We start from the raw sequence: 23,391 nt of genomic DNA on the forward strand, positions 1-23,391 counted from the left end.
TTAGACACACAGTACTTCAGATAGGTATCTCCTTTTGCTTAGCAAAGTGTGATGTCACAATACGAATCACTTTGGCAATGATCACTCGTCTTAAGATGAAATTTAATCATTTTTATTAAAATTGAACCATTGTTAGATTACATCAGTCAATTGATTATGTGTTTTGTTGTCCTTGTGCTAGCCTTTATTTTTGATCAGTTGAGACTGATTGTGTTCAGTTACGTAATTCTGTTTTAAGTTACGATACTTTCAGTTCAACAGTCACATTTTTTTTGGTGTAATTTATTTGCAAGTCAACACTGTTGGTGTTCTTTTTTGTTGAATTATTTCACGTTTATTTTTCACTGACATTTTGATACTTGCATTGACCACATGGTATGCACTTATCTGTGTGGTCTTTGTGGTTGTTTGTCATGATTTTGTATTTCATGTTCTGAATGCATTAACTGGTGGGTTCGATGAGACATGTACATGTAATGCTACTCATTGTTGTAAGAAGAAAAAGAAGAACAACTCCCCAAAAAACTAGACCTTGATGTTTTACAGCTTGATGATATAGAGTAATTATTATGTTCTGAATGCATTAACTTGAGGAGTTCAATGAGGCATGTACTTCCACTCGTTGTTGTAAGAAGAAAAAGAAGAACAACTCCCGAAAAAAAACTAGACTTTAATGTTTTACAACTTGATAATATCAAAATTTATTATGAAGATCAGTGATGAAGATCCAGTGTAAAACCATAATAAAGCAAAAAGATTGTTTTTATCTAATATGGAAACGTAAAAAAGAATCAGTCTTACACACATCGCTGACCTCGGCTGGTTGGCTGTGACAGTTTCTTCTTGAGGTGAATTCCAAAGTTGCACCCCAACTTGAAGCCGACTATCTCCAATGACTTCATCTTTGTGATAAATTTGATTGAGTTTATGAAGAAGAACAAAAAACAGAACTTGGTCGCATTAGGTTCATACCTAGGTCCTACCTCTAAAGGCAATTTTAGATTAACTCACACATTTGTGATTAGTTACAACTGCTGCTGTTGTTAAATAATTTCAACCTCAAGTCCCGAAAATACTGATTTTTCTCAATCCTTGTTTCCTCCCTCTTAAGTCCGCCAAGCTAAATATGGCTAATTTCCAAAACGTTGCTGACAAACTTAGCAAACCGCGTGATGGGACGCCCCCTGGCGTTGGACCCGCCCGTCCAAACCACCTCCCCTTTTCCACGACGCCCAGACGCCTCAAGGCGCCTTTAGCTACCCCCGAAAAAGGGGGTTTCTCGAGCCCCAAGGAGTCTTTAAAGCATGGTCTTGGCATGGGGGAAAGTGCGGAAGCGCAGGACGCACTTTCAAAACTGATGGTATGTTGACGACATTTTGTGCTGACCCGAATCTGTATGATGAGAAAACATTAACATTTTATTACTTTGACATTAGTGCATGTGGAAGGTTAAAGGTCAAATTGCATGGGTTGATTGTGACGCTAAAGGGGCTCACTTGTCAGTGAACAAGGTGAAAATGTTAATGATTTACCTGCCTCACCTTTCATTGGTAATCTGCCAATCAAATTAACTTGGCTTTTCTTCAATGCTCCAAACCATGGAGCTGTTCAAGGGGAATTTCTAGCTTAAATATTTTCTGCTAAGCAAGACTATGAAGGACTAGTCTCAGTCACTGGTACAAATGTATGTGTTATATGGTATTTAAACTGGTAACCTTATTCTGGTACTAGTTTGTGCTTAGCTACTTTTTGTGCTGAAGCAGCCTGGATGCAGTTAGGCCTTGGACTTGGGCAAAAGTACTTTCAAAAGTGACCTGACCAAGTTGTTAGTTTGGTTTGGTTACAAAAACATCTTTGCCTATTGACCAAGTAAAAAGGTTTGGTTTATTCAACTAACTTACTAGACACTCTCAATCAAATAATATGGCGAAAGCTTCTATAGCCTGATGCTCATGACCGTTGACCTTCAACCTCCAACCCTGTTCTGATGACTATTAAGGCTTAGTTCTCGCTAATGGCCCGCATGCATTGCCAAGTGAGGGCGCTGCACTAATGACCATATTAGGAGTACAAGCAAGCTTGTTACATACATGTAAATCAAGGCAATCTTCATTTAGTGAATGAATGCTTTGTGTCCATTCACCACATGAAGTTGCTTGTTTTATTTAATCTGATTTGGTACACACGATTCATGCATGTGATGAATGGTCACTTACCCTAATACAAAACTTAACTTCATGCAATATTTTTGACCAGCAAGAGTGAGTGTACTCCAGTGAGCATTATATGCCCCTCACAATGGCAGCACAGGGACAAAATTGCCAGCATTTCTTTTCTTTTCTTTCAACCCTAATAATTTTGCTATTCATGCCGAGTTAAATCTCATGAATATTCAACAGTTTGCTGACCTTGTAGCTCATCTTTGTTTCACCTGTCTTTAAAAAGAATCTTACAATGGCCGTGTCCAAAACAGCGACTTTGGCTACAGCTCTGGCTAGATTGCCCGCATCTGCCTATTCTTCAGCACTTGCAGCTGGCTGATCTAGCCGTAGCTGTAGATGAAGTCGCTGTTTCGGACACGGACCTAAGGCTTGGTTTGCGCTAAAACTAATGACTGGTTTGCATCCATTAATCATAGCTGCTGAAACTAACATTGTGTGTACAGATATAATAGGTAGATGGGGTATGTTGTAGGGAACTGGGCCCAATTTCATGGCTCTGCTTACCGCCGAATTCTGCGCTTACATGTACTATGGCGATTCACTGCTTTATGTACACGTACGTGAAAGCACAGATTTATGCGCTAGCCTTGTAAGCGTTTAATGCCTATTTCAGTGGAGTACGCACACGCAGAAGCCAAAATTCGCTTATACATGTATACCCGTGAAATATGCTTGCAGTAAGAACAGATTTTCCTGCTTTCATAAGCGCGATTCTGTGCTTACGGTAATCAGAGCCATGAAATTGGGCCCGGATGCAGGGGCCTCTCCCTTGCCTTTCACACCTCCAGGATCCTCACCAACACCCCTCTGGGATCTACTTGTACTCCCCCAAGTCTTTTATATTCTTTTATGACATTTGGTGCTGGCGTTCACTAACTTCTAACCAAACTTGGTCTACATTTTGGTGACAGGATTTGACCCCGCCTTTTTTGTACAATGGTGAATGCATGATTGGTATCCTGTAGCATTAGATCTGGAATAACTGAAGGTTATCCCATTGTCGACAAGGGGTTGTGTTAATTTTGTATTTCTTATTTCTGAGGGTGTCAGGTTGAGAGAGTGTCTTTGTGTGTGATTTTTTGTTGGTCGTTTGTTTAAATCCAGTTCTAGTAAGTTTGTTAGTAGTTTTATTTGTTCTACCCCAAATCAAATACATTGAGGTACGAGTGTACACCAATAATCATGCATATTATAAGGTTTGAAATCATGTGTCAGTAATGTGTTGTGTGTGTTGTGTGTACTTGCAGTTCATAAAACCAAATTTACATGCCAAGCAACGCAGATCAATAATGCGTACTGTGGTAAGAATGTTATTGGACTGCTTGAGGATATCTTAAGCTGGCCTCAGGTCGACCTACGATTTTCTTGCGCCCGCAACAAACCATGGGCATTGCGCAGACAAAATTTGCTCAGGTCACAACAACTGAGAAATTGTGCGCCTGCGATTGGTTCCTGACCGTCGGTATCACGTGGTACAAGTTGAAATTGTTCTACTCTTGCAACTGTTAATTTTTTCGAGCGGCGACTGTTTGAGATTATCTTAAAATCATTGCAGTTGCGCTCAGGTCGTAAATAATCGTTGACTGAAAAGTTCCTGATGGTCTTAGCTCAGGCGCAATCTAATTCTGAAAAGTCAGGTTTGAGTGGAGAGATACTGTACGTATGTGAAACAGTTCTGAAATTATGGCTAATGTGAAGTTAAAGGAACACGTTGCGTTGGATCGGTCGAGTTGGTCTATAAAAAGCGTTTGTAACCGTTTGTTATAAAATGCTTGTGGGTAGAAAGATGTTTTAAAAGTAGAATATAATGATCCACACAAGTATCACTCGAAATTGCACGGTTTTCTTTTTGAGTCGCGAACTATCACGGTCGGCCATTTATAGGAGTCAAAATTTTGACTCCCATAAATGGCCGACAATGTTAGTCGACAGGGTAAAAAGAAAACCAAGCAATTTCGAGGCATATTTGTATAGATCATTGTATTCTACTTTAACAATATCTTTCTAACCATATACATTTTACAACAAACAGTTACAGAATGCTTTTCAAAGACCAACTTGACCGATCCAAGGCAACGTGTTCCTTTAACAGCAACAGGCAATAGATTCCCACATCAATTGGCTGTTTTTGTTTTTATTCTATAAACATGTGCAAAAGTTATTTCAATTCCTTCACAAAATTGTTAACCATGTTTTTAGCTTATGCAGCATATCCCCCCAAAAAGCTTTGTTTTATTAAGCTGCAACATTGAGTTTTAAGAATAGCAATCAAAATGAATTATTTATCTCGCCGCTTAATATGAGTTGAGTGATTTTAACTGAAGCTATTGGCATTGGGTGGTAGACAGAAATCCATCCGCTGTCTCAGCCATTGACCTTAGAGGAATAGCAGCATACTGTAGGTCATAGGTCATTTCATCAGATCAGTGCAATGAGGTCGTATCATGAGATGTACAGAACTTTAAGCAAGTTCGAGTGTGCACCATGGTCAACTAAAAGCAATTAACATTTTGACTCAAACTCAGGCTGGTTTACCATTGGTTGACTACTGTGGTTGACCATTTTGAACCAGCCCATGGTTTTCTCACTGGGTCCTGATAGCCTTTTCCATTCTAACATGTATAAAGCGCAGAGTGGAACCAGTAACAGTATACACATGTAGCGAAAAGGCGGAAGGTTGCGACTAGACTTCCAAACGATTTCTTCAAGTGAGTATGTCACTGCGCACGTACGTTGCTGGTCATTTGTCAATCAGGAGTGCGTTTTGGCGACCCCAACCAAAAATTGTTTCGGTTGTTGGTCGTTGGTTCTGCTGTTCAGACTGAACGATAAGCGAGTTGTGAGCTCGGTTATCGTTTTGGTTGTGACGTCAGAAACAGTTTTTGGTTTGGGTCGCCAAAACGAACTCCAGGGGTCGACTAAATGTGTCCACTCGAACTTGGTCTTTGTTGGGATCACATTGAGGTTGTCTCGTGATTTTGTTCAGAAATACCAGGAAAAATGCACGAAACCAATGGAGATGAAAACCAAGAGAAAATTGTACAAGTTGCCACATTTAGTCAACCCGTGATTGACTACTGACCAGGGCCCAATTTCATAGAGCTGCTAAGCACCCAAATTTGCTTAGCATGAAATTTCTTCCTTGATAAAAACAGGATTACATGTACCAACCAAATTTCCACCTGATTTTCAGGATAAGCAAACAACAGCTGAATACCAGTTACAAGTAATATGCAACATATAGAAATTTGGTTGGTAATCTTGTTTTTATCAAGGAAGAACTTTCATGCTAAGCAATTTTTTGTGCTTAGCAGCTCTATGAAATTGGGCCCAGCAAAGTACATGCACAGTGACGTACTAACTCGATGACTCATTTGGAAGCCTAGTCAACTATCGGTACCATGGAAGTATCGACCCTCAAATGCCTTGTGCATTTTCGCTAAAGTGTCACTGGTTCCCTCTGCACTTTACACATGTTAGAACAGAACAGGCTATTGGGACCAGTGAAGAAACCATGGTCCTGGGGCTGGTTCCAAGGAATGGTCGACCACAGTAGTCAACCAATGGTCGACCAGCCTGGGTTTGAGTCAAAATACATGTAGTCAATGTTTAGTTAACCATGGTGCACACTCAAACTTGCACCATGTTGCCCCAAACAGAGCTTGTTTTCAAGATACGACCTTTTGACCTGAGTTACGACCTTGTTGCAGTGATGCTAAATATTTATGCAGATTTATGCCATCATGAATGCATGTAAATGATTATTGCAGCATCTCCTACACATCCTTGATGTCTAAGATGTCCCCCTTCTGTCTCTCTCGATCTTCCTGCATCGCTCTCTCTTTACTGATCTTACCTTCATCTTTAAGGACTATCTTTTTCTGTTTCTGGTTCTGCATGTACATGTATTTCAAGACAGTGGACACTATTGGTAATTGTCAAAGACTAGTCTTCACAGTTGGTGTATCTCAACATATGCATAAAATAACAACCCTGTGAAAATTTGAGCTCAATCGGTTGTCAAAGTTGCGAGATAATAATGAAAGAAAAAACACCATTGTCACACAAAGTTGTGTGCTTTCTGATGCTTGATTTTGAGACCTCAAATTCTAAACTTAAGGTCTCAAATTCAAATTTGTGGAAAATTACTTCTTTCTCGAAAACTATGGCACTTCAGAGGGAGCCGTTTCTCACAATGTTTTATACCATCAACCTCTCCCCATTACTCGTCACCAAGAAAGGTTTTATGCTAATAATTATTTTGAGTAATTACCAATAGTGTCCACTGCCTTTAAGCAGTGAGCCAATGCATTCGCTGTTTCCGTCTGTTTATTACATGTCAGCAACTTTGCACTGTTTGTTTATTCCTTGATTTCTACTTTCAACTTTTGTCTATTTCTTGTCTTTTACTTTCCCACGTTTGTTTATTTCTTGTACTCTAGTTAACACTATTTGTTTATTTCCTGTGTTTTGTTCTCCTAAGACACTCTCTTCGTCTTCTTTTCAAATCTTGAAATCTTCTGTCTCAATCGTCCATCTCTCCCAACTACTTTCTTATTATTTCCTTCTTAATGCCCCCTTTTCACCAGTTGCCGTGAGTCACCTCCCTCTCTTCCTCTCTCTCTTTGCAAAGATTTCTGTGCCACTTTCAAAAAACTTATTCCTACCTTCTACCTATTTCAGAGGCAAGGACAACGGCCAAAGGTGCTTCCAGAAGACGCCAACAGTGACAATGAGCCCTCAGAGCCCATTTATGCCGTTGCTAACAAAAAGAAGGGTGAGTGGTGGCTAGGTTGGCGTGTGCGTAAAGCGCTCGCCTCTCACCAAGGTGACCCCGGTTCGATTCCCGGCCGGGGCCATATGTCATTATGTGAGTTGAGTTGTGCGTTGGTTCTCTGCTGTGCCACGAGGGTTTTACATAACATCCGGTTTTCCTCCCTCTGGAAAAATCAAACACTTATGATCTCTGGCTGTGCTCTGTGGTCATAATGGGTTGATGTGGCTGGCAGCCAAAGGTGCCCTTGCATGCCTGCTTCTCAAACACGTTGTAGCCGCGTCCTTCGCAATTCAGCTCTTAGCTGCGAGTAAGGATGATTAGCCCCCCAAATTATTAATATTATTTTAAAGACACGTATTGTTTCAAATCCCTCTCCAGTCTTAAATGTCTTTTTGACTGTTTTATTTCTCTGTGACAATTACATGTTATACGCCGGAACGATATTCCAGAGGTTGTTATGACCTTTTTATTTTTTTTATGATTTTGGGGGTTGAACAAAGAATTGACTAGAGTGGGATTCGAACCAACGACCTCCGGATTAACGTGCCGGCGCTCTACCAACTGAGCTATCTAGCCCTACATGTATATTGGCGGTGTCTCTATTTTGTCAATATCTTTGTTCGGGGGTGCCAGTCAGAAGCCATACAACCGTTAACTGCCGTGTAGCCACCCAAATTACGATACAACCTGGGAAGCGGCAGCAAGGGGATCACCTTAAGAGGATGCGACTTTTTGTTTCAGATATCAATATAAACCACAAGGGAAACTGACTGGGTAAATTTTTAAATGATTTTTGGGGTTGAACAAAGAATTGACTAGAGTGGGATTATGTATCTTCTTTTCACAAAAGTTTACTTTTTTACAAATTACAAGCAATGCTGCAAGCAGCGATAGTGAGAGCAAGGGAAGCATAGGTGCAGATAGAGACCATTAATAAGAAGAAAACAGTTTCACTTTCGTATCTCCGTTTCATTTCAAAAATACATTTCACAAATACTTTAAAGGCAGTGGACACTATTGGTAATTACTCAAAATAATTATCAGCATAAAACCTTACTTGGTAATGAGTAAAGGGGAGAGGTTGATAGTATAAAACATTGTGATAAACGGCTCCTGCTGAAGTGACGTAGTTTACGAGAAAGAATTAATTTTCCACGAATTTGATTTCAAGACCTCAAGTTTAGAATTTGAGGTCTCGAAATCAAGCATCTGAAAGCACACAACTTCGTGTGACAAGGGTGTTTTTTCTTTCATTATTATCTCGCAACTTCGATGACCAATTGAGCTCAAATTTTCACAGGTTTGTTATTTTATGCATATGTTGAGATACACCAAGTGAGAAGACTGGTCTTTGACAATTGGCAATAGTGTCTGATGTCTTTAAAACAAATTATGAATATGGAGAATCATCTCCTTTTTATTTCACGTTTACTTTTTTACAACTACAGGCAATGCTGCAAGCAGCGATAGTGACAGCAAAGGAAGCATTGAGGCCGACAGAGACCATCAAAAGAAGAAACGAAACAGTTTCAGACGTAAGAAAAATCGCGATCATCCAGCCCAGCCAGACGACTCCAGCCCTCATCATAAACCACATCTTGAAAATAGAATCTATGACATGCCTGTAACCTCACCGGATGAAGATGAGGTTTGTAATTATTTCATTTGTGCTTCAAGATTTTTTGTACTTTTTGTATGACACTAAAACACAAATTAATGTTCACAGATTTAACCTTTCAACTTACATTAACCAGTTATGATATTATACAAAACCATAGCATACATGTAACTGGTTAATATGTTTTTACATGCTAAACTGAGACAAAAATTATTTGTTTTACTCATTTCTCAAAAACTACAGTACCTCAGTAAGTAAAATTTCAATGGAAGTTTTCTGCCACCATTATCTTCAAACTGTGTAAGTTTAAATCTGTGGACATTGTGTTTTGTGTTAAGAAAAGGTACATAGACCCTTTAAGCGTTATATAAAAAAACGATTACTATTATAATTTTTTTTTGTTTTCCTGCAGGTTACTCCCAAAGCGAGGAAAAGGCAACAAATGGAAGAGGAGAAGAATCGGAGGAAGGAAGAAAAACGCCAAATTGCCGCAAACAAGAAAAGAGATAAGGTACATATTAAGACTAGTGAGTCTCATGACGATGACTCGAGCAAGCAAGTCGAAACTTGAAACCAATAAAGAACTCACTCCGAGGTAGTGAAGTTAATAAGGATCCTCTATAAGCTACGTGTAAAGTAGTAGTCCCAGCTGGTTTTCTATCTTGCGCCCTGGTAATAGTTAAAAAGCATGACAGTTCTTTCCAGAACTGAGAAGTCTTCCGAGTTCTGAAAATCTACTCCGCGCTAGTAGAACATAAAGTAAGACAGTTCTTTGAAGTCTTGCTTGATATTCAACTACCGCGGAGTAGATTTTCTGGAATATTGGGAATATCCTGTTTTTGCAATGAAACATTTTTTTTTTTAGACTGTCCATTTATATTTTTAACACTGTTGTAGTCGTTCGTAATTTTCTTAAGCATTTTCATTTTGTTTATCTTAAATTGTCCAGCATTTTTCTTATTTGCTTAACTTTTTAATAATTGTCTTTGGTCATTTGTAATTTTCTTTAAGCATTTTTTATCTGTTTTTCTATTTTTTGTCTGTATTTGCTTATATTTTTAACCTCTGTGAAATGCCTCGGGACCCTTTTGGGGTTAAGGGCGCTATATACATAAAAGCCATTTATTATTATTATTACGCTGATACACTGTTGCACTGATACAAGGTTTTTTCACGTATGCAACGTTTTTATATTAATCAACCAAAATACACTTACCTTGATTCTCTACCATTTGTGACACTCATTTAAATCATTACTCTGTTTTAATAGCAATCTGAAATAATGAAGACACCCAATAGTACAGTTACATGGCTATCTGTCTTCAATGGAATTATGAGAGACCCGAAAACCTGATGTTGAGGGCGCTCGATTAATAAAAGAATTAGTTAAAGGAGGAAACTAAAGTTGATTAAACCACAAAATAAGGGGGGCATGTTTTATACCTGTCACACTTACATTCTTACAGGCTCAGAGGCAGCAGCAGAGGCAACATAAGAGGCAAAAGACTAAGAAGAAAGCTCCCGCCTACGCAGGTTATCTTGACAAGCCAAAGGGTATCGCCCTTGAGGAACTCGTCACCGAAAGCGATCCCCTTCCAAAGTTCGTCCAGAAATGTATCGAGTTTATCGACAGGGAAGGTAAGTCGGCTATTTGTTTTTTAGAAAGGTAATCATTAAAGACACTGGACACTAATTGTCAAAGGCCAGTCTTCTCACTTGGTGTATCTCAACATATACATAAAATAACAAACCTGTGAAAATTTGAGCTCTATCGGTTGTCAAAGTTGTGAGGTAACAATGAAAGAAAAAACACCCTTGCCTCACGAAGTTGTGTACTTTCAGATGCTTGATTTTGAGTCATAAAATGCTAAATTTTAGGTCTTGAAATGAAAAATCGTGGAAAAATTGTTCTCGAAAACTACATTATTTCAGACGGAGCCATTTCTCACAATGTTTTATACCACCAACCTCTCCCCATTACTCGTCACCAAGAAAGGTTTTATGCCAATAATTAATTTGAGTAGTTACCAATAGTGTCCACTGCATTTAATACAAATCTGGCGTTAGTTTGGCTCATCCGTTTCCTTCCCTGCCTTTCACCTCTGATCTCTGGTCCGTGGTTCAAATCCGACCTCTGACCTGTGCCCAATATCATGGCTCTGCTGATCGTACAGTAAGCCATGAATCTGCTGTCGATTTCACCAAACTCTCCTTACCTTAGGATTAATCTTAGGACTTTAAAAGATGAATTAAGTTCTGTATCCGTAGACGTTAGGACGCATTGAACGCATCCTAAGTAGGAGACTTATGAAGGCTAGGTGGCAGCAGACTTACCAGGTAAATATCCATTGTTTACGTAGTTCTGAACATGCGCACATTACCGAGAACAATGGATTTTACCCGGTAAGTCTGCTGCCACCAAGCGTCCTGAAAGTCCCCTATTACTCTTAACTCGAGAGGATTCATCCTAGCATTTCGTGAAATCGACCCGTACACTTGCACAAAGTGTAGCAGGGAACTCTGCACTTACTTCAAGTGTATTTTGCAAGTTAGCTGGGAGTGTTTGCCTGAGCTCTTACATATTGCACGTTACTAGGTATTCTTTATAGAAAGGTTTGCGTTAACACCATGTACATGAGTTGGGGTGGTTCTGAAAAGAAACGTTGGTTTCAACTCAACGTTTCAGCTTTCTCTAGAGGACGATTAGAGCAAACTGATCGAAATGTCGAGTTGAAACCAACTGTTCGTTTCAGAACTACCCCAACTCATTAGAGATAGTCATTACATGGTGTTACCGCAAACCTTTCTATATCGTATTTCCACCTTGCAAAGTTTCAAATCCTACTTAATCGACAATAATATGTAACCACGGCCTCGGGAAATAGGTCCCTCTTCTGTTCCCCTCGGGGGAGTAGACGACACTAGTTACCAGATTACCAGTCATTATGTGTATATGTGGACATTAAAAGGGAAATACACATTTGGTAATTGTCAAAGGCCAGTGTTCTCACTTGATGTATCCCATCATAACCATAAAATAACAAGCCTGTGAAAATTTGGGCTCAATTGGTCATCGAAGTTGCGAGAAAATGATGAAAGGAAAAATACTCTTCTTGGACGAATTTGTGAAAGTTTCAAATCCTACTTAGGTATTCTTTGTTGCAAAAAAAATGGCACTTGCTCTGTAAGGGATGTATGGTGATTGCAAGCGCAGAATTCAGTTCTAAATGTCTTCATACTTCATATTTACACAGGGACCCGTAGGGATTGTAAATGTCACCAAACCGTGCACATACATGTAACAACCAAAATTTGACTTTCGACCTTGGTGCAATGACACATAATCTTGTAGCTTTAAGAAAATCCCTTTTTTCATAATCCTTGTGTGTGATTACACTCCATCAAGGAATCTTCGATCAAGTTCCATGCTTTTCCTCATTGAACCCAAGTCTCGACACTCATGGGGTGACAGGTCTTTTTCTTCAGCCAGGCCACGCATCTGGAACTCTTTACCACTTCATCTTCGATCGTGCCTTGGTACCGCAAAGTTCAAGTCTCTTCCCAAAACTTATCTTACATGTCACAGGTTTTCAATGACTAATTTTGTTGTGTCTGTTTTTCTTTAAGTTGTGTTTTGTTTTTGTTTTTGGTTTTACTGCGCCTTGAACACCCAGCAGGGTGGATATGTGCGCATTACAAGTCTTAGTATTATCATTATTATTATTATTATTTTGATTATCTCCACTAGGGATTGCCCAAGAGGGGATCTACAGAGTGTCAGGAAAGAGCGCCGACTGTGACGCTCTCACTGAAATGTTTGAGAATGGTAGGTAAACCATGAGGGCGCTTTCGACATTGACTTTGCGAAAATGGCGCCGTTGGATGCCATTTTTTGGATGAAACTCTGTTATTATTATTAATGGTTTATTTTAATCTGAATAAAAAACAACCAAGAGGTTGACAACGTTTGTGCACATACAAGAAACGTCTTGCATCAAGACTAGCGCGGACAACTGGTTATAAACACTGGTCACATTATCAATATGAATAGCGAAACTGTTTGAGGTATTTATAAGTGTTTCTTTGTTCACTGACAATAATATTGAGGTATACATGTACACATGTACATGTACATCCCTTAAGCGGATGCAACTTTTTGTTTCAGAAACTGACTGGGTAAATTTGTCAATGATTATTGGGGTTGAACAAAGGCCAGTTTATAGTCGGTGGCGCGATGGTCCCGCGATGGAAATCTTCACGTGCAATCTTTAAAGACAGAGGGTTTAGGTCTCAGTCTTAGCATCGCGCGCAATATTTCCATCGCCTGACCATCGTGTGACCGACTATAAACCGGCCTTAAGGTTAGGGTTATAAAGAATTGTAAAACAATTCTGTATCTATGTAATTTAAATTTTTTTTAGATCCCAACATCTCGATTGAATCCATGGAGATTTCTGTTCATGCCGTTGCGTCTGCCGTGAAGCAATTCTTCAAGCACCTCCCTGATCCCCTCGTACCACACGAACTGCAGGGAGAGTTACTACAAATGTTCAAAGGTATGTTTTACCCAGAGAAACACGTTGTCTTGGATCGGTCGAGTTGGTATTTTTAAGGCAGTGGACACTTTTGGTAATTACTCAAAATAATTATCAGCATAAAACCTTTCTTGCTGACGAGTTATGGGGAGAGGTTAATGGTATAAAACATTATTAGAAATGGCTCCCTCTGAAGTGCCATAGTTTTCAAGAAAGAAGTGATTTTCCACGAATTTGATTTCAAGACCTCAGATTTAGAACTTGAGGTCTCGGAATCGACCATCTAAACACACACAACTTCGTGTGACAAGGATGTTTTTTTCTTTCATTAATATCTCACAACTACGATGGCGGATTGAGCTCAAATTTTCACAGGTTTGTTATTTTATGCATATGTTGAGATAAATCAACCGTGAAATTTGAACTTGAATGGTCGTCGAAGTTGCAAAATAATAATGGACGAAAAAACACCCTTGTCCCACCAAGTGATGTGCTTTCATATGCTTGTATTCAAATTCGCTGATGAGGGGGCACTAAAAAAGAATTAATACTGCACCTCCTGAAACAGGTGAGCTTTCAGGAGTGTCTTGAATATACATGTATGTAGTGAGGTGATTTGGTTCCAGATTCTGGGTCAGTGTACAGAAAATGATCTATTCAAATGCTGTACAAACAGGAACCCAAGCCCATCATCATCATCATTCTCTTGATCCACCAGGGGGGATGTAGAGCCGCCCAACCAATGCACTCTGCTGCCGAGATAGTAACCCAAGCCCCTGCAAATAAACTAGTGAATTACTTTGCCTCTGTCATGTTTCACACTTGATTGTAGAGTTGACAACATTCTGGATTCTGTTTTCAGGTAAAAGCCAAGAAGATTTTCTGGAAGCGATGCCGGAATTCTTCAACAAGCTTCCCCCGATTAGACTCGCCATCCTGAAGTTTCTCATGCAGCATTTTGGCAGGTAAGTGTAGCTCGCCTTTCTCTAAAGCAAGGAAGTGGTGAATGGTTACAATTCACGAATCCATTTCTGATACCACTCTTTTGTGTTTTTTGTTGTATTGTCCAGTCATGCAACTCTTCTGCATTTCCGCGGAAGTGCTTATTTTTTATTTTTTAAAATTTTATTTCTAAAGCCTTAAGCCGGGTTCATACTTCATGCGAACTCAAATGCAAAGCGAATTTGACATGAATTTGACGTCACAACCTCTTTTCGCAGCGATTATTCGCAACGGGAATAGAGCAGAGTTCAACTGCTGTGTTTTGTTCGCTGCGAATTTGTGACGTCAGAGTCGCTTCGCATTCGCATTCGCAGGAAGTATGAACCGGGCTTATTATATGCCTGGCGACAACAATGTACAGCTACAATAATGTAAAATAAGCCTATGCTAGCAATGCACTTTAGAGCATAATAGACTTCAACATTTTCTAGGGTTCCATTGTGGGTCTCATGTCCCGTGGCGTTACGGCTGCCTCGCTCAGCACTTGCGTTGTGCCTGTGAAGATTTTCCTTTTTTTTTTGTTTTAACGGGCAGTTGCATGCCTGATTGTCCAAAAACCTCAAGCCATTTGAGCCTAGTTCCTTTCTGAGTACCCTCACCTTAATCAGCCTTCGGATGGGACGTAAAGCCATCGGTCCCATGTGTTATGTAACGCATGTAAAATAAATAATAATAATAATAATAATAATAATAATAATAATAATTTATTTTTAATATAGCATCTTACATAAAAAATTTCAAAAATGTATGTTACATATTATAAACATTAAGCTAAAAAGAGTAAGCAAAGTACAGCAAAATAAACCATTGTACAATAAGAACGACAAAACCGTACAATGACAAACACTATCATGACAAATGATAATACGAGATAATCAACAATAATTAACACTTAATGTAAAATTGTCAAACATAATGTCTTTTAAAAATGAAATGTTTTGAGACAGGTTTAAAAAATATCAAAGTTGGTGATACGTCCAAGTGAAAAAGCCAAGTTAACTTAATGAAAAGAAAAGGGGGCTTGCCCAGTGCTGCTGGCTGTGGCTGCTGTATGCGCCGTAGCACTGTGTACATGTAGACCCTTATAAAGTGCAACGTATTACTAGCCTCGGAATTAAAGGAACACGTTGCCTTGGATCGGACGAGTTGGTCTATAAAAAGCGTTTTATAACCATTTGTTATAAAATGCAAATGGTTGGAAAGATATTTTAAAAGTAGAATACAATGATCCACACATATTTGCGTGGTTTTCCTTTAACTTTGTAAACTAACACGGTCGGCCAATTTCGGGAGTCAACAATTTGACCCCCATAAATGGCCGACCGTGTTTGTCGACGAGGTAAGAGGCAAACCACGCAATTTCCAGTGATACTTGTGTGGATCATTATATTCTACTTTTAAAATATCTTTCTAATCGTATGCATTTTATAACAAACGGTTACAACCACTTTTCAATGACCATCTCGACTGACCCAAGGCAACGTGTTCCTTTAAACGTTTCAATAACCTATCTTTCTGAAGGTTGGTATATAGGCCTCCTCAGCCCCTTCAGTACCTTGTTTGGTAGATACATGCACTGTATACATTTGTGTAAGACTTCAATGTTATTATTTATTATTAATATAATTATTCAGGTTTACAATGATCTACGTATACCATAGAGCTATATATATTGACTAGAGCACTAACACCCCGTTACACACGCACTAAGGTTTTGAAGCCGTGTGGGCGCATCCATGTTTATGTACAAACAAATACAAAAGCTTGAAATTTTGTACGGCAATTGTATGGCTATTTGCATGATCGTGCGTCTGTTCTTTTTTATGTGCAATCGAAGCAAAAAATGCCGTAAATGTGAACGCACAATCTGCTGATCAGCGTTATGTGCGTCATGATTAAAAGGCGCGTGTAATTTTTTTAATGCGGCAACCAAGTCGAAGTTACAGTTTTCGTAGCGCGGACGTACGCGAGTGGACAGTTGCGTACGTATACGCACACGCCGAATTTAAAATAATTGCGGCAGTGTGTGTTCTCTTAAAATTCCGAATTCACGCAACACATCAAACATGTCTGCGCCTAGGGTGGCTTCAAAACGCAGAGCAAGTTAGCGCTCTAATCAATATATATGGCTCTATGGTGTGTACCTACCTTTCAACAAACCCTGCACCGTTGGCGCATTATATTTTCCCTAACAAGATTTTTCCTCCGTTCCTCTTGCCAGGGTGATTGTGAACAGCGAGGTCAACAAGATGTCAGAGCAGAACCTGACGGTCTGCTGGTGGCCGACCCTCCTCCATCCCCAGTTCAAGAGCCTGGAAGACGTCGCCAACGAGACCCAGCTGTCTGCCTTCGTGGAGCTATGGGTCAAGCACTCTGTCAAGCTCTTCGGCACCGGTCTCGAAGAACAAGAAGCACCCGAGGAAGACTCTCCCATTTACGACCAAGCCGAACTCATCCAAGGAAATCCCAGCGCAGAGGTCAATAAGGGTTACGATGCCCCCACTTGACCTGACCCCTGACCTTGACCCCTACACTTGACCCTTGAACTTTGTTAAAACCAGCCTGGGATTTAAACCCAGTTTAAGATTGACTACTAACCAGCATAACCTTAACTCTTTGAAGTTCACGCTCGAGTGAATAGTAAACTAAATTTATATCTGCGGTTCGATATGGATGACCCTTGAAAATTGACCTTTGACCTGTTTATTTTGAATCGTTCCATGATTGATTTAAGGGAGGGACTCGGAATTGTTAGCGATAAGAAAACCTATAGTGATTCAATGGATTTTTGGAGGCTGGAACTCCTTTTCTTTAGAATGAAGTGACTGATTGAATATTCATGATTTTCTCATTAATATTCATGACTTACTGAATATTCATGAATGGATATTCATGAGAGACTGTATAAGCCACTGACAGTCCCCCCACAGGCCAAGTTGGATATCTATACTTGCAAAAACCACATCGTTGAGATTGGGATTGTTAAATCCCCCCTCCGTACTTAAGTGGAACTGCCTGATTTACATAACTATAATATTCATCATCCTCTGAATAATTTCCTGTGGACTCTTCTTGCCATGCTTTGGACAAAACTGCAAATGACAGTCAAGAACATCTCCCCCCATGTTGAATATTTACGGAGAAGCAAGTGACAGAACAATGTTTGGTCTTCCTAAGCTTATTATGAATTTTTCGACGACAATCTTTTGAAGCACTGACCGTAGCGGCGACAGATTTGTGATGATGTAGCGCAATGCAATGGTGCCGAATGGATCATTGCTGTATCAAAAGGAATTTCTTAAACAAGAAAAATGTGTACAAATGGAAAAGTGAGGATGAATTTCTCAACGATCTGAATGGTGCTCACCGGGATAACTGGTTTACGTAACTGATGCTGGCCGGTGTGCTGCATTTTTAAGGGCAAGGTGGATAGCACTCTATGAGGAAATTGTAAATTTCAACCGCAGCAATCTAAGGGCACCAAGTCAATGACCAGGGGGCGAAGTATCACGCTTATGATGGGTTTTGTCTTAAAGGAACACGTTGCCTTGGATCGGACAAGTTGGTCTATAAAAAGCGTTTGAAACTGTTTGTTATAAAATGCACACGGTTGGAAAGATGTTTTAAAAGTAGAATACAATGATCCACATAAGTTTGCCTCGAAATCGCGTGGTTTTCCTTTTACTTTGCAAACTAATACGTCGGCCATTTTATGGGAGTCCAAAATTTGACTGCCATAAATGGCCGACGTGTTAGTCGACAAGGTAAAAGGAAAACCACGCAATTTCGAGGCATGTTTGTGTGGATCATTGTATTCTACTTTTACACCATCTTTCTACCCATAATAAGCATTTTATAACAAACGGTTACAAATGCTTTTCAAAGACCAACTCGACCGATCCAAGGCAACGTGTTCCTTTAAATAACCCAACCGGTTTTCAATGTTCTCCTTGGGGCCCTGTATTGGCCAATAAACAACCTCCTTTTGACCTCTAGGTGAGGGTACCCTACTAAAATGACGTCGTGTTCATAAGGTCTATGGGGATTAACTGCACAAAAATAGCAGGACCTAACGAGCTGGATCCATATAAGGTTGTGTGTGCGTGTATTAACCTTTATGTCAAGGTAATTCTTGCGCATCGACGCCATCTTGTAGAGATGTAACAATGCTGAAACAATCGAAACGCACAGTTATATACGTGCCGCGCACAGGATGGGCCAATCAGCAGCCGTCTTGTAACATGTGCGCGAGGGCGCTCTACTACAGAAATGTCTAGAAGGTCATCGCTGCGGGTGCTGAGGAAGGAACACACAGGGGGAGCAACAAACATTTGGCTACCATCTGCTGCCAGTCCGAGGATATTTTGGATTGACAACTTTGAGCATGGTTTTACTCTGTGGATTTTCAAGTCATGATCTGACTTGGCTGCTTAAGCACAAACAGAAACTAAGCTAAGCAGAATGAGGTTACCAGCCTAAATATGTGTCACATGTTTAAATCTCTGACTGGTACTTTGCTTACTTTTGCTCAGCAGCGACTTATTAAGCCAAAGTTTCTGCTTAAAAGCAGCTGTATGCTGGCAGCACAAGAGACTATGGCTGAGAAACTGTGGCTGAGGATTGATCACCATAGTTACATGTGTTGAAGATGAGGATGCCCATAGCAACAACCCTTAGCAACAGCCGTAGCCACTGGTACACCTGTCAGTGAGAAGCCCTCTTGTGACGATTCCACTTTGTTAACACGCAGGAGTGTCTCAACTGTAGTAGTCTGATCACCTTTTAAAAATTATTTCTTCCATGGTTTTTACAACTTGCGGAGCGCAGATGCCAGATTCCAATCTATTGTTGTAAATTTAAGATTTCCATGTACACTACTATACCAGACCCCTCCCCCTTTCATATGAATTGTGAGGTGAGGCTAATTATTATGCGCATAATTTTGCTTTTTTGATGACACTCAGTACTCACCGAAAATTTTGTTTATTAGAAAAAGAATAAAAATACAAAAAAAAAGATCATCCACATAGTGGGTTAAAATGAGGAAACTATAATAGCATGCAGTGAAAGTGATTGCTGCCTGGCTGTTGTATTGTCAGTAGGCAAGTTGGGACGGCTGTTGAATTACCAGCGGCAATTACCAAGGCAGCTTTTGTTTTTTTTTCCTTTGTTTTTTCCTCTCTCTTTCTTAAAAAAAAAATCTTATAATGCTGTTGTAAAATAAGAAGTGTATGATGAATTTATTAAGATAAATATGTACGGTAAACAACAAAAATAATAGTAGATTTACGTATTAAGCATTACACCGTCATTTTTTTCACCTTAAAAGCATAACTGTAAAAAAGCAGGGGTTTTGAAAATCACAGGCCAAAGTTTTATGCAAGATTTGTACAAAACTATTACTGGTTCTTAATTTGCCAGCTCATTTTCATGGCACTTGTTTGTGGCTGAAGAGTTCTGCGTTTGCCACAACGAAATGCAGAATTACGCTATAAATAGCGCCCTCAACTTTGGCCCTGATTTAATGTTATGGCCCTGGATCACGGCATGGTCTCAGTGTGAGACTTTTTTGGGGCGCTAGGTGGCAGCAGATTGACCAGGTAAATCCACTGGTCTTGGTAATGTGTGCATGCTCAGAACTATGTAAACAATGGACTTAAACCTGGTCAGTCTGCTGCCACCAAGTGTTCAAATGTCTCCAATTGATTTATTTTGTTTTGTCGCTTTTTTCACAGGAAAATTTCTTTCACTTTCTTTGAATATTAATATTGTAATATGTAAATCTGTTTATGCATATTTAACACTTGTGGGTGTGGCTTCCTTCTGTTTATTAAAAAAAAAAATGAATTTAATATAACATTAAAAAAGATGCTTTTTTTTATAAGAGAATATTTAGCAAGTTTTCTGAGAGCACTCGTTTAAAAACAAAACATGCTAAATTGAATGATCTACTCGTGTATACAAATTGAATGTATACATGGTACGGGTATCGTACACACTTTGTATTGTTAAAAGAATATTGTACGTTGACTGAATGGACTCGGGTACTTTTTGTTACACAAAACACAATGTCGTAGAAAGCTTCCCGTAAAAAATAACTAGCTGAGGTCCTTTAGTTTTTTGAGAATTGAGTAAAACAAGTCACCAAAAAAATGTTTGTCTCTAAATTTATTTTAGCACGTAAAACTCATTTCTCAAACACTACAGCACCTTAGCTAGTAATATTTTAAGGTAAGCTTTCTACAATCGTTATATTCAAAATGGTTTAATTGTTTGATGTAAATCTGTGGACAGTGTGTTTTGTGTTACAAAAAGTACCCAAATCTTTAATTTTATAATTTAAAGTAGGTATTATACAAATTTATTCCTAAGAATTGTTGGTTTATGCTTAAATTTTTGTTCAGAGAAAACCAAATCATGTCATGAGAAATTTGTTCCCGTATTATGAACCAGATCAATGCATACTTATGTTTAAAAATGTATATTCAGAATATTTGCATACCTAAACTTTCCAATGCATTCTGAAGATACGGTTAAGTAGTTGCTAATGAATAGTCATGAATTGATTTGCATAATGCATTTTCATGAACTCATTACCATACAAGAAATTGCCGTCTTGTACCCACTAACACTGATCGATATCACATTTCAATGTCTGACAAGGGACCAGACTAATTCCTTGCCTCTGAAAGTGATGGTTTATATTGATTTGAATAGGAAAATAAGCTGTATAGGAAAAGAGTTAGAAGCTGTATACAAACTTGCACTGTTAATCTAGTCCCGATGTTTTACTACATGCTAATTATGTATTGCTAAGAGAATGCCAACATGGCGTCATGTAAGACGAAACTATAAATAAATAGTAAACTTGGGGGTACAACCATGGTACAACCGTGTGAAAATCTCTTAAGGCGAGTGTTGGCTCTTGAAAGAGCTGGTTGGGTCTCGACGTTTCGAACAGTATACTCTGCTCGTCTTCAGGAGAGTACAGTATACTGTTTGAAATGTCGAGACCCAACCGGCTCTGTTCAGAGCCAACACTCACCCTAAGAGATTTACACATGGCTGTACCCGCAAGTTTACTATTTATTTATAGTTTCTTCTTATTTCTCCACACCATGCAAAGCTTCAAACTATGGCGTCATGTACTGGCTACATTGTAATACTAAATGTACAACTTCATTTTGTTAATGTTCTTTTTTTCATATGGTGTAACTACTTACCTTTCAAATTTGCTTTCTTTTTTTCTTTTCCAAGAAATCAACTTACTGATTTACCTCTCAAAATTTGATATTTTAAAAATAAATTCTATGATTTTTCTTCCATGAAATTCTCGTGAGTAAAAGGTGTCTTTCACTACCGAAAATACTTCGCCGAATTGTTTCTTCAGAACGCTGCATCCCTTGTAATGTATGTGGAGTTACGCCCGATTCATACGCCAGATACCAATTTTGACGCCACAGTGCTGTTTTCGCAGTGAAAGTGAATGTTTCACGGGAGTCCTGCGCAAGTCATCTGATGGTGAATTTGTGGCGTCAAAATTTGGATTGCAGGAAATATGACTCTGGCTTTAGGGGTTTAGACCAATTATACTTTGTGTGGAAACTATTGTACAAAGTTGTACATTGAAAGAAAATACCTGGCCCTAGAATCGCTCTCATTTACTCGTTTTGTGAACATGATTACATTTTATAATGAGTAGTTCAAAAATAGCACTTCATCATAGTAAGTAATAATAATAGTAGATCGTTTTTATATAGCGCTTTTCACGCCCGAGGGGTGTCTCAAAGCGCTTCCACATTATTATCCCTGGTCACTGGGCCTTATATCATTCCTTAAACCATCTCAGCTCCCTGGGGAGTATACAGCCTGTGCGCAATATACATGTATGCGCTACTACTCGGCTAAATCAATCACAAGAACCAACTCTGCCCTCACAGGTACCCATTTACCCCTGGGTTGAGAGAAGCAACTGTAGTTAATTGTCTTGCTCAGGGACACAAGTGTCACGACCGGGATTCGAACCGACACTCTGCTGAACAGAAGCATCAGTTCGGTGCTCTTATTCGGTGCTCTTATCCAGTCAGCCACGACACCCCACCATCACATCCAAGGGCTTCTCAAAGCCCTCATTGTGTATTACACTTTCTTCAACTTTCCCTAATAAAATGCTGACTACATTGCAGCTGTATAAATTTATAAAATTTTCATTCTGTATCTTTGAAATCGGTCTTTTTAAAACTTTCATGAATTGTCTGAGTTTAACGTGTATATGAGATCCTTGTACTGAGACTTTTATTAACTTCACTCCATGCTCCATTACCACAAGAGGGCGCTCTCTCACCATAGACTGCTACATGGGAGTTCGCTATCACAGGATAATGATAGCTCCTGTGATAGCGGTTTTCTAGGTGATGGCGTTTTGTGGTTGACAGTGCCCTCTATTGTGACTATCAGCGATGGAAATTAGCCACAGGAGTTTAGTGAGATAATAAACACATAGGAGCGTCTTGAACCTTGGCTAGTAATGGAACATTTCATGCTCAGATGTGAAGATATTTTGAGCGGCTAATTTAAATAGTGTACCAGACATGATTCAAATCTGTTAACTCCAATGACTTTCATTATTGACCATTAATTGTTTCTCACCACCCAGGAGTTTTGTACCATTATTTGAATTAGAGTTAATCTAGCATCCTTGCCAGTCATAAGGTTAAAGTGCATCAGTCTAAAAGGCAGTGTCAGAATTGGTGGCTCTGGCTACGGCTGGATTGCCGCATCATCATGTATGCAAGTATAAGGAACTCCCTAAGCAACAGCAAAGCCGCAAGCCACCAATTCAGATACAGTCTAAAGATACAACTGTAGATGGATTGCAATTAGACGTCATCGGCCGCGGTGTTTGATGAATGTGCTGGCGTGAAGAGCTACCATTGGCGAAGAGTCACACGCAGCACGTACATGTACATCAAAGATGGCGGTCAATGACGCCTATTGCAACCCATCTCTGTTGGAGTTCGAATAAGATTTTCCTTTAGTTTGGGGCCAAAGCCAGACACACAGAAACTTGCTGAACATAGACAAATCTGGCTTTAAAAAAACCGCCTTTTCGAGCCCAAATTCCATAAAGTTTACACTCTTTGAACTGATACCCGCTCATTTTGCTTGAAGTTTGGCCAAGGTAAAAATGGGGTAGTAGTCATTAAGTCTTGTTTCAGACTCGTTTTAATATATTGT

The 23,391-nt window shown here is 39.4% G+C and overlaps 1 protein-coding gene across 10 annotated transcripts in view; it reads left to right on the top strand.

Annotated features, from left to right (window-relative positions):
- Positions 1-17,744, top strand: part of LOC139942899 (rho GTPase-activating protein 5-like) — a 91,993-nt gene extending 74,249 nt beyond the window's left edge. For 9 of the 10 annotated variants that reach the window (XM_071939707.1, XM_071939708.1, XM_071939709.1 and 6 more), the window contains 9 exons: positions 1,112-1,360; positions 6,906-6,999; positions 8,448-8,647; positions 9,030-9,128; positions 10,084-10,255; positions 12,366-12,443; positions 13,039-13,173; positions 14,015-14,117; positions 16,376-17,744. In XM_071939707.1, the coding sequence (XP_071795808.1) occupies positions 1,112-1,360; positions 6,906-6,999; positions 8,448-8,647; positions 9,030-9,128; positions 10,084-10,255; positions 12,366-12,443; positions 13,039-13,173; positions 14,015-14,117; positions 16,376-16,661 (1,416 nt within the window). In that variant the 3' untranslated portion in view covers positions 16,662-17,744. The remainder of the gene's footprint in view (positions 1-1,111; positions 1,361-6,905; positions 7,000-8,447; positions 8,648-9,029; positions 9,129-10,083; positions 10,256-12,365; positions 12,444-13,038; positions 13,174-14,014; positions 14,118-16,375) is intronic. The other variant, XM_071939713.1, reaches the window with a different exon arrangement.
- The last annotated feature ends 5,647 nt before the right edge of the window (positions 17,745-23,391 follow it).

This window comes from Asterias amurensis, chromosome 10 (assembly GCF_032118995.1).
Source record: "Asterias amurensis chromosome 10, ASM3211899v1".
Taxonomy (NCBI): Eukaryota; Metazoa; Echinodermata; class Asteroidea; order Forcipulatida; family Asteriidae; genus Asterias; species Asterias amurensis.